We start from the raw sequence: 12220 nt of genomic DNA, 5'->3' as shown, positions 1-12220 counted from the left end.
AAAAACAGCATTTAGAAGGCTCCATGGAGACTGTTTTTATCCAAGCAGCAAATTTTCCCTCACCCCTCCTCACCATTTTATTTCTTTAGAACTGATGTTACAGAATTAGGTTTCAGAGAGAACAGAGACCAAGTATTTACACCCAGTAAGTCTTCTTCCTGCGTTATGGATTTTACAAAACCTCATCACTTGCATTCACATGCCTTCTACAGTTCTTTTACCTGTGATTTCCCAGTTCACCTTCCATAGGAACTGCTAATTTCATATGGTATTTATACATTGGCTTCTTTGCCAACTTTCGGCCCCTGAGAACTAATAAAATAGGAACAAAGTACAGTATCTGCTCCAAAGGCCTGTAAGTGCCATGACACAGATAATCCAAAGCATGCTTTGATACTTTAACACTATTGCTGGGATTATCTGAAGATTTACATTCTGTGATAATGGATTAATGCCTTTGCAATAGGGGATTTAGAAGATACACTAGTGAACAGGCAATGAAGGTGCGTTTCTGTTTGGATGCTTCACAAAAAACAGGAAGTTTGTGATTAAACTCTGATACTATTAACTATCTACCTGGCCTTAAAGCACAGTCAGTCAGTGGGCACTGGCACCAGGCATGAACTTATCTATGAAGATGGTAAATGAGATTAACCTAGATAAGCCTGTGCTCCCATTAAAAAAAATCGGATGAATCTAAGAAGGAAAAAGGGATATCTGCACCTTTGCAATATTGCTAGTCCTTTCAAATTTCCTTCCATTTAGCACATGAGGCTGGTAAAACAGAGGCTTGTGCATAGGATTCAGCTGTGGTTTTATCTGATCAGAACAGTAGAATGGGCTTTGCAGCAGCAGTGAGTCATCACTGGAGTATCCCTAAAAATTAGGAGTCTCCTAAGTTAGCCACTGTATTCTGTATCTTCAGTTATGCACCAAGATAAACTGCAAACCAAGGACCATAGTTGATACAACTTCACGATCTGATAGCCTTTGAGTAGAGTTTTGTGCTACAACAGATAATGGTTTGTTTTTCTTTGCTCCATTAACTAGCATTAATATACCCCTGGGATTAGTGAGACTTGATTAGTTCGTACACTGTATCTACCTGATACAAATCAGTGGTGTCTGCAGAATCAACTAATTAAGAAAGTTATCACAGACACCAGAAGGAGCATATCCAAGTCAACGTGATGGTATGTCAAGGCTAATTTACCCCGGATTTCAGCTAACACAATTCATGTACCTATCTGGGCTTGCTTTTTTGAGACAAGACTGAAATACCTTCCTGTCTTACTGCCCTAGTGAAATAATTCAAACTTGTTTACCATGATACTAAGTTTAGTTCTTAATCAGTAACTGGATGTCAAATGCATGGAAATACCTACAAGGCTTGACCAGCACAGGGCTGCACTGTGCTCATGCAAATGTAATTGACAGTTGACACATTTTCAAGAATTTCAGCTGCCAGGTATCTCTTTTGCAATGCAAGAAGTAACAAATGGAATTTTTCAGGTAACTTCTAAAATTCTATATGCAAATAAAATGGAAAGAGCATATAAAACAATAGCACAAGAAATATCAGGGATCATGAGACAGCTGACTTTTGCAAAAAGTATTTGCAAAGGACTTTGCTGTCACTGAAGGGTATTTTAACCTGGCAAAACATGTCCAGTTAACAGCTTCCACAATGAAAACCTGTTTTTCATCTGCAGAAAAAGCAGTGTTCTCCTGTGAGCACACTCATGCCAGGCTAGTACTACTCATCTGGGTTTCTACCAGAGGGAGAAGTTGCAGCAGCCCAGCTTTTCTCAGGACTGCTGGCAGAGATGCCTATTGAAATGCTGATGTTTGCAATATGGACACATGTTCTCCAGGAAACGGACAGAGAAGTATTGAACTCATTTCCTGAAGGAAGTCAAACAGCCATCACATGTGAAGGGTAGTGGTTTATCTGGGAATGTGGACAACTGATGGGGGGGGTGGGGTGGGGCACAGTTTCCTGTCAGTTCCCCAAAATTCCCAGTTTATATAGCTTTCTTCTTTGGTCTTAAAACTATCATCATTCTTCTTTCAAAGATCCCTCACAATTCTACAATTAAGGAATGAAAGCAAAGCTCCACCCAGACAGTACTATTGTGACCATTTTAGTGGTGAACTGCAGCTTCCATAATTTTATCATAATTTCTATGCAGCAGGAGCACCTCCCCAAGGAATTCACCAGCTGTTAACAGCAACAGTGATTTATAGCTCTTAGTGTCTCAGGGCCTCTAACAGATTGTAGACATCCAAAGAGTGATACAAACCCTGCTTAGTTCATCTCCCTGAATTACAGACAGACGTAATACTCTGTGGCGATGGTGTGCCTTGTACTACCGTAAATTGAAAGTAATATTTTCCTATGTGGTGAAAATTCTGTGGAGATAGTTATGGCCATAATTTCCTTGAAAATCCTGGGTTAATAGTTCCCAGAAAAAACTGCTAGATTCTTATTGTCATAAAAAAAACCCTTAATAATGCATCATTGATATTCTGTAGAAAATGTAGATCCTGATTCAGTGCTCCAATGAGATTTTTGGAGTGTAGTTTGATGAGCTGGTACATGGCAACAGAAATCTTCCTCCTTCCAGGTATATGCCAACTCTAAATTATTTCTTAGAAATTCAACCAGATACATGACAAATTATTAATACTCTAAAATAAGTGGCATTGTTCAGTTTCTTCTGTAATTAGAGTAATTATTTGCATTTATGTTTTCTTTTTTTTTTTATACTGAGAGGAAGAAAAGAAGTGGCTTTTGTGTCTGGGATGTTAATTCAGGAGGCCAACCTCTGATTTAGCAGAAAATTGAACTTTGTTTCTCATGAACCTGCACCTTTACAAAATCCCCTGCATTCACACAGAAGGGACAGAAGGAAATTTTGTTTCATCTCTTCCATACCAAAGTTTTGAAAACGAGTACATGTGCTTTGATGATACGATTAAAAAAAACCCAACAAAAGTGTAAAACTCTATTTGGAATTTGTGATGAAATTATTCCAAAACAGACATTATTAATAGCAATCTGTGACATCTGTAAGAATCAGATGATATAATGACGTTCTCCAAATTAAAGCATGGCTTAGTAGAGGCAAAATTATTTCATGGCAATGCAACACAGCAAATTTGATTTTGGCCAGTTATATATACTTCTAACTTTAGAAAAGTATTTATATAAATATCCCATATATCTGACTGAAATCTAAAGAAGCAGAGTGCCAGAAAAAGATGTGTGACCTTGATCTGTTAGGAACGGAGCTCTTAGAGCTCTCAACCTCTAACACAGATATCCCTAAAGCTCTGAGATCTTTCTGGAAGGTTTTCATAAGATCTCTGGTTTTTGAAGAAATATTTATTTTGGTACAAAGACTGCTTAAATAATGGAAAAATATGAGTATAAATTCTTTGCCTGAGGAGAAGGAAAATCAGAACCAAACCAGTTGAAAACTTTGCTTTGAATATCTGTAGTTTCAGAGTCTAGTTTTAAAAGGGGTCAGATTGCACTCCTTTTTATGATAAAACTCTAGGCTTGTTAGATATCCTCTCTGCAACCTACATCTGCTCTTTCATCTTCATAACCAGTTAGTGTGTTTTTCCCTTTGTCTATTCTTGTGCATTCACTTTTTCAGCCTTAAAAGCCTACCTGAAAACAAGCTCTTACTAATATTGATATTACATACCTTTCCTTCATCTGCATCCTCTTAATGTGATGATACTACATGTGATGCTTTATCTCTTTGTCTCTTGAATTTCATGATGCCTGAATGATTATTAACAGCCCTCTCACTGCTCGAGAAATGAAATTATAAAGAAGTGAGTTGAACCCCAAGAGGGGAAAAAACCCTTTGTGCTATTGGCTATAGTGTCTTACATCTTGCAAAGCTGCACTGAAGGGCATAGACCAACTCCACATCTGCAGTACTGTAAAACAGATCTGTATAAGCCCTTGAATGTCACCTTGAAGGGGGCTTCAGAATTTAGCAGACATATGTATTCTCTTGAACAGATGTGTAGAAAACACAGTATTGATCAGGGGAGCATGTGTCATGGTAGGACTTACCGCTTGGAGCATGCTGTCATTGGCTTGGTCTGTGATTTCAGAAATGATGAATAAGGCAGCTGAGGGATGAAGGAAAACAAACACCATATATCACACAAAAGAGTAGAAAAATATCAAATCCTTCCTGTTTGTAAGGGCATCCTTTGGCTTCTTTGTCACTTTTGTAATACAACTACCTAGCAACCCCGACATGGCACACAGTGCTTCTCCCCCTTCCTCTCTTCATCATTCTCTTGTGTGAAACTGCATCATGCTTGTGCTGACCCAGGGAGTTTATGGGGTCACTTTTAAGCACCTAAGATGGCACTAAACCTTTTTTGTAATATTTTGCAAACCTTTATCAATGTCTTGTGATATAGAGAGATGAATGCAACCCAGCTTTAGCCACCAAATAGCGCAGCAGTCTAAGCTATACCCCTTATTGCTGAGGGAGAGGACATGTCATCCTTTTCTGATAGAAATGTGTATGAAGTGGTGACATGAATTAACTCCTGAATTCTCCACTGGCAAATAACCTGGGCTAGGACGTGTTTGCTGGCACTGAGAAGAGTGGCATAACATGGCTCAGGTCCCTATTTCACATCCCTTCCTGTGTGGCACAGAGCTTTCTATCAATTTCTGTCCATAACTTGGGAGCATGCTAGCTAGGAATGGCACAAGCATCTCCTAACCACAAATGAGATAGGCAATTGTGGTCAGAGGGCTTGAGTGTCTGCCCTGCTATTGTTTAAATTACTGGTATAACTGTAGTTCTACTGTCAGTGACTAGGGTCCTAAATCTTGCATGAGTTTCTGCTCTTGGGCAGAGTAAATTGACTTTTAGTCAACCACTGACTTTATTGCTATGAGTTGGTTTGGATTTACAATCAGTGTAAGAAGGGTGAATTGATTTCATTAATACAATGTTACTCCTGCTTACTCCAGCCTGGAAACTGCTCCCACTGACACCCCACTTGCTTTGATTTCAGTGGGAGTAAGAGACTTCTGCTTTATCTATCTCATGTGCTCGAAAGGATGGTATTAGCAGTGGATTTGTTCCTGATTTTGCAGAACTGCTTTTTATGCAATGTCCTTCAACTTTATGTAGCCTTAAGGAATTCAGAATGCAGATACACAATTCAAACCTCCTGGGTTTCTCCCAAGTTCACAGAGCACAGTAGGCATACCATAGATAATGGTGCACAATCAGACAGGGGAAGCCATCTGAATTGACTTTACAATGACTAGGCCAAATATTTACAAAGCCTAAAAGGGTTAGGATTTCCTTGATGACTGGGGCAAAACTGCAGTGTCTGCACCATGCCTGCATAGATATTTTTTTCTTCTGTAAGTGCCATCATGTCAAAACTATAAAAACTATTAAAAAAAGAAAGCATTATTGTCCTAAATTATTTGTCTAAATTACTAATCAATTCTTAAAATTTTACATCTAACCTATTAATGCAAAGTCTTGAAAAGAATACTGTGAGTATAGAGATCTTGCACCTCTTTAGAAGCAATGTTAGCAAAACAGAAGTTTTCTTCTACCAATTTCATTTTACCTTGTGTGGCTTCATACTCTGTAGAATCAGGACAAAGATTATTCAAGTAATCTGTAGTAAATGATCAAACAAACACAGACATGCAACAGTCAGAATACAGATCAACATAATTTGCAGTGTTGTTAGCTAAAACATTAAATCCTCATCACAAAATCAGACATTGGTTGGGGTTGGAAGGGACATTAAGTACCATCTTGTTCCAATCCCTCTGCTATGGGCAGGAACACCTTTCAGCAGACCGGTTGCCCAAAGCCCCATCCAGCCTGGGCTTTGAACACTTCCAGGAATGGGGTATCCACGCTAATGTCCCACAGCACTTTGTTCCCATATAATTAAGTGTATATATAACCTCCTTCCAAAGCAAAACTCATCTTTGATGATGATGGTATTTTTCATGGCATTTTACTTTGAGAATCAATGCAAGAGCATTGATACAGATTTGAACTCATGTAACTTGGCAGGTATAAATAAATAAATAAACAGTGTCAAAAATGTTTCTCGGTCAAGAGAATTGCTGAAGCACCACTTTACAAAAAAATTGTTTTCCTAATTAATTCTGTTTTCCCATCTGAATGCATGCTGTTGGCTATATTTACAGTTAGAGTAAATGAGTCATATGCTTTTTATGGGCACAGGAAGGAGACACTAGTTCTGTAAAACCAGGGTTCAAATAACTACTACTGAACTAAATCATATTCTGAAAATAGGTTCTGTAAGATAGACACAATAGTGCTTAGTGTGACAACAATTGTATTTGCATTATACACAAACCTTTAACCAGGCTTTTTTTGGACTAATTTTCTTGGACCACCTACTTATTCTGTGTCTGGGTCTTTATGCTTTTAAAGACCATGGAATGTAAGTGCTACAGTTTTAAGATCCTAGTCTAGAAATACTTCATTCTTATCTTGCTGATTAGTCCAGACTCGCAAATTCCACACCCAAGAACTAGACCTGTGTACTGAGAATAGTGCAGTGCATGGATGTCTATTCCCTTGAATGTCCTATCCATACACGTTTCTCTTTCTAGGGCTGTGCTTTCTCTGGCATCCTGAACTCCACCTGGCTTTTACCTGAATTTTGGAAAGTGTCTGCCTGTACTCAGGCAGGCAGGAAGGGGTTATGTGATGTCATCAGGCAATATTTAGTGTTCCTTTTCACCACTGCAAGCTCTGGACTGAGTAGACAAATCCTTTTGGTTGTGGTATAGTAAGTGGTAACCAATATACTCATAAATACCCTTCCTTGTCTGGTAGAATCAGCCAGTTATCATACAAGTACACCTAAGAATCTGAAGGATTGCACTGTTCCAGTCTCATTCTGTCCTAGCAGACAGAGAGGGACTTGGTTTCTTGAGGTGAAGAACTAAAGTAGTAAACCCATTTTCTGTAATATCTTAATCCAGCAGTGTATATATGTATTTCAGTATACACAAAAGCTTTCATTTTCCCGGTTAGTGTCGTACCTGGGACAAGGAGGAGCTCAAGTTGTTTCAAGCATAGATGAAATCCAATCACTGGGGCTTCACTGAAGCCCTTCAAACCCTCTCACAAAATACCATGCTGCATGTTTGCAATTTATCTTGTTGATCACAGAAATGGGAAAACAGAGGATAGAAGGGCTATTTCTGACAGGGATATGCCAATTCCTTTCACATAAATGCAGTATTTGTGTGCATGCACCATAAACACTATGGATCATGAGACACTGCTAAGTACTGCAAGGCACAAGTCTTGGAAGTTGCTCTTAATGTAGACACACACAGAGAGGGAAGAAAGTCAGACAGAAAGTAAGTCCTAGTATTGGCATTCAGTTTCATTTGTATTGGTTGCACTGAAGAAGCAGACTCAGCTATGAATAATGAGTTGCATCCTTGATCAAAGTGTCCAGAGCAAGATGAAACTGCTGGTAATCTGTGCTGCTAATAGAGTTTTTATCCGGTCACTTTGTTCTGCTGCTTTTATAGAAGCCCCTTCTAGTATGCTGTGCTCTTCATTGGCTGTATGGGCAGTGTTTATGGCTTCCTTTTTACGGTCCCATGCATAACTAATCTTGGACCCACACATATACATAGTCCCAAAATATTTCTCCACCTTTATGTCTATGGATCCTTGCTCTTTTGTGTTCTGAGTAAATTATGTGACAACACTGAGTTTCACTGTTGCAATTAACCATTTCCTTCCCTAACCAGTTCTAAACTTCCCAATTCTTCCCAGGGGCCACATCCTGCTTCAGAAAGTCTGCTGTCCTCACAGGCTCAGACTTGCTAGATTTGGGGTGGCTTGCAGAGAAGGAACATAATCCCCCTTAGAGAGACTCAGGTAGTAGTGATACATATGGTCCTGAATGTAAAGGGAAGGTATAACTGTAAATGTAAAATTTGTAAGTGTACTGTTAATGTAAATGTGTATCTCTTCCTCCTATAACACAGCAAATTTGGACTGGATTTTTGACTAATCACTAGCTTTAGGTGTACTATGCATAGGATTTATGGTGCAGTACTCAACTGCTTTGTTGATAAGAAGATGGTGCTTGCCACTGTCATACAGGATGCAGTGCAGAGTCTCCTTGCCAAGGTCACCTATCTTTTACTGTCTCTGGTAACTATCCTTGACATAAGAAAAAAATCAAACCTGTTTGTTGGTAGTGAGGCTGAACTCTCCCTCTCCTGATTCACAGAAAGAAAAAGTCAAGAAGGACTGGCTTAAAGCACCTGACTATGCTTTTTTGTGACCTTTCAACATGGCTGTCCTGTGGAAGTGCCTGCCTCTTCACAAGCTGCCTGACACTTCCTGAATCCTGTACTAAGCATATTGAAGTTCCCAGGAAATGCCATCCTGCTTTAGCCTTATTTTAGCTGTTATGGCATCATTATGTAGCACAGTGGAGGCACAGAACATCAGGGGAGTGTTTCTATTGGGTACTTTTAAGAGTGATTTTACTGACCTGTGAGCATCACACGATACTGGAAGACACGGTGTACCACTTTCAGAAGCTGATGTTTCACACTGTAAGGGCTGCCACCAGAGTTCTGCTGTCCTCAGTGGAAGAGAAGAAACACTAAGATGAGGGGAGATGCGAGCTCAGCAGCAAATTGTCATCTTAGTTACAATCCGTTATTACCTCTAACATCCTCAAACAACTTGATAAGTTAATAAGTGACTTAGAAACCACTCTACTGGGTTTCAGCAAAATACACTCACAGATCTGTAGATTCACACCACACACAGGAGTGTGTGGGCAACAGAGAAAGAAACAAACACATCACACAAAACTGAGCTTCTCACTTAAGTTTTAGCACCAGGGCTGTGAAACAGGGCTATTCTTCCATTCTACTCTATGTGTGAACACTGGTGGAGTACCAGAAAAAAAAAAAATTAAAAATCCTTGAGTAATACCCACGGGAAAGCCATGCATTAGTGCATGTAAAAAAACCCCAGCGTGTGAGCCTTACCTCAAACTCTTGAACCATGGTAGCCACTTGGGAATATTTAAGGCACATTTCATCTAGCAATGCCAAATTCCTGTCAAACTGTGTAATGTATGCTGTGTAGTGATTCAGGCTTGATTTTCTGGAGAGAAAAACATCAGCAACTTTCTGGTGTTCATCCCTAAGGCCACAGAAAGAAAAGAAGCCACAAATAAACAAACAAATAAATAAAAGTGAAGAAGTAGAGCCATACTTCTTGCTTATTGTATTAGACTGCACATTGTGCACCTAAAGCCTAGGCTGAATGGCAGGAAAGAGGGAGGGCTTCAGGACAGACTGACAACACCACAGGCTGCTGTAGCATGGGCACCATGGGGGCTGATCCTTTGGCTGTGCCTCTGCCATAGCAGCACTGTGAGGCTCCTTTCAGGACATGGCTCCTGCTTCAGTAAACAGACCTTCCAACTGCTGAGTTGGAAGCTTTGAGTACTGTTTGTAGGGGAGAATGTAACATTTATCGTAATATCAGATCTTCAGCTCTCCTTCACTGCCTGTTTCTTAGCACTGCCTCATTGTCATCTGTCTCAGTATTCAGATGCACAGTATTGAAATATTTATAAAGCATGTACAAGGAGAGAGCAGAATAAAATCTGAGTTCACAAAAGAGGAATCATACTGAATAGAGGAATGGGAGTTCGTGTGGATGTCCAGAACAACAGAGTGTCTGGGGAGTGCAGGCACATGAAAGGGCTTACTGGGAGCTTCAGGTATGGTAATGCCCTGAAAACCTGTGTGAGTACAAGTCTATAACATATGTATATCTGTTGTGTTGGCAGCATTTGCAGTACAGCTGTCTTTTATCCCCAGTGCCATAGAGTTTTGGACAGAACTCTTAGGGCATTTACAGTTGTGTTCCTTCCATCTTAGGGAACTGGACGCATAGAGTAGGGTTGTGGCTTCTTTAGTTTCCAAGACATTTTACATCCCAGCTGGAAACATTATGTCTGTTTGTGTTCTAAGTGTATAAATCACAGATCACCAGTGACACATTTTAAGTCTTTCTGCCAACAGTCCCTTGGTGGGCACAAACCAAAACGCAGCTCCCTTTAGCCTCTCCTTTCCTTGTGCACATAGACTGGGAAGTGCAGGGCTGCAAGGAGACCTATGCCCTATATTTAGGATTGTTACTGAAAAATTATCATTTAACTGACTTCCTTAATTGCTCTGTGGCTGTGCAGAAATAGGATCATCTATTCTCAGTGACCACTGCCTCCTGAAGTTTAGCAAGCTAAAGGTATGGGGCTTCATGGTCCATCATTCAATAGAACTTGCAGTCTGGCTTTAGTCAGGAATCTCTTCAGCTGAATGAATTTTGGAGTGTTGTCTGTCCTAGTCATGGTCTTATTGTCTCATAGAAAGACTTTGCCCTGTAAGGTTGTTTGATGGAGTCCCAGTAACAGGCTGCCAGTGTCCTTTTGGCTAAGAAGCCTAGAGTAGCGGATCCCTGCCTTGGTGCTGGGAGAAATGAGATCTACACAGCTGCTATGTGGATTCCTGTAAGCGGATGATCTTTAGGATCAGTTCTGATGTAAGTTGCTCCTGCTTCCCACAGCATGAATCTGTGACCTTCAGGCCATGAGTGTGAAGCCACTTGGCGATGACTAAGAACTGGGAGAGGATAATGCATATGAAGTTGTCTGCTGTTCTCAAACTGACTGATGGGGCTGTTTCAGAGCCACGGGCTGTTCACTGTTCATATTTCAGTATTTGATTTCTTAGCCTGGCAGCCTCTACATTTACTTCATTCTTGTGTGTTTGCAAAATCTACCGAAGTAGGTAAGGTTCTACTCTTTTCATTTCTGCTGGAATGGTCAAGGGAACACCAATGAGTTCACCCACCTGCTGTGGAGGGTATGTTAAGGCCATCAAACTATGCCATTCTGTACTTGCCATTTAAGGACTCTCTCTTCCAGTTCTTCCAGGATGTCTTGGTGTAATTCATAAATTTCAGGGAGTTCACTTAAACCCTGCTTGAGCTTAACTTCTTGTTCATTTTCATCATCATCTCCAAGCACTTTCAAGATACTTTCATAGAAATCCTGTGAACAACAGCATTGAAATGAAGCAGACTTGAAATATCTTTTCTGAAATTATTATTACATTTTTTTGACTCCTAAACTATGCTTTCTAGGAATGGAAAGATATGCTGTCAACAGCAATAGTGTTCAGTATGGCAAGCAGATCATAGAATGTGTTTTCTTCCATCCATTAGTTCATACAGTTTCAGCTGAATTCCACAATGCTATCAGCTTAAAATGGAACATTTCACCAGATCAAGCCATAAGACCCTTATTTAAAATTTTTTAAGTAGATAAGATTACTAAGGGAGAATTAATTAGAAAGAACTGACTTCCATAAAACTTGCTAATGTCCAGGTATGAGCAACTCATCAGAATATGCTTCCCTGTGAATAGATATCTTGTATTGGATTGCCCACTTTGGACTGATTAAATTCTATATTGATTTCAGCATGGTGGGATCTGGTTGGTATGACTGTGATCCTGCTGAAAGGTTCTGTTCTTACAGAACAGGAGAGACTCTAGTCAAAGAACTTCAAAATTCCTCTCTCACCGATATGGACTGACTTCAGGCAAGATCAGGTTTTAGTCTCCTCCTAGATTCATTCCTGGCTTCCTGTTGTTACTGTCAACTGCAACATCCACACTGGCTCTCTATGAACTGAGATGACTGGATTATCTGATACATACTAGCCAAGAGTCACACATATGCAGTGTTGGGGTGTTTTAGCAACTATAACAGCTGAAACACTTGTTTTCCAAAAAGCCACTGGGACTAGGTAAAGAAAAAAGATCATGATAACAATTTTCTTTTTTATTATATCCTGGATAAAACAATATCATAAAGATTTCTGAAAAAAGTATTACTATGTTTCCTAATTATCTGGATCTGATTTCTGCAACATGTCTGTCTCAGTACCATAAATAATCCCAATGTTGTGCTATTAAATTTCCAATTTTTTTCTAATGCGAGTTAGCCTATCTAAGTTCACGTTTCAACCAGCGTATAATCCACAAGTTTTTCAACCAACAAAGCCAATCAATCTGTCTTCTGGATGCTTGTACTAACTCAAAG

General features: G+C 39.7%; 1 protein-coding gene across 2 annotated transcripts in view; it reads right to left on the bottom strand.

Moving 5' to 3' along the window:
- FGD5 (FYVE, RhoGEF and PH domain containing 5) overlaps positions 1-12220 on the bottom strand; it is a 66872-nt gene that overhangs the window by 22251 nt on the left and 32401 nt on the right. Inside the window, exons 5-9 of one of the 2 annotated variants that reach the window (XM_033071558.1) lie at positions 11018-11166; positions 9092-9248; positions 8584-8668; positions 5638-5688; positions 4097-4155 (exon numbers count right to left, since the gene is read on the bottom strand). In XM_033071558.1, the coding sequence (XP_032927449.1) occupies positions 4097-4155; positions 5638-5688; positions 8584-8668; positions 9092-9248; positions 11018-11166 (501 nt within the window). Of the gene's footprint in view, positions 1-4096; positions 4156-5637; positions 5689-8583; positions 8672-9091; positions 9249-11017; positions 11167-12220 lie in introns of both variants that reach the window. The other variant, XM_033071557.2, reaches the window with a different exon arrangement.

Source organism: Catharus ustulatus, chromosome 13, assembly GCF_009819885.2.
Source record: "Catharus ustulatus isolate bCatUst1 chromosome 13, bCatUst1.pri.v2, whole genome shotgun sequence".
Classification (NCBI taxonomy): Eukaryota; Metazoa; Chordata; class Aves; order Passeriformes; family Turdidae; genus Catharus; species Catharus ustulatus.
The sequence above is the reverse complement of the archived record's forward strand: the minus strand, read 5'-3'. Positions and strand labels throughout refer to the sequence as shown.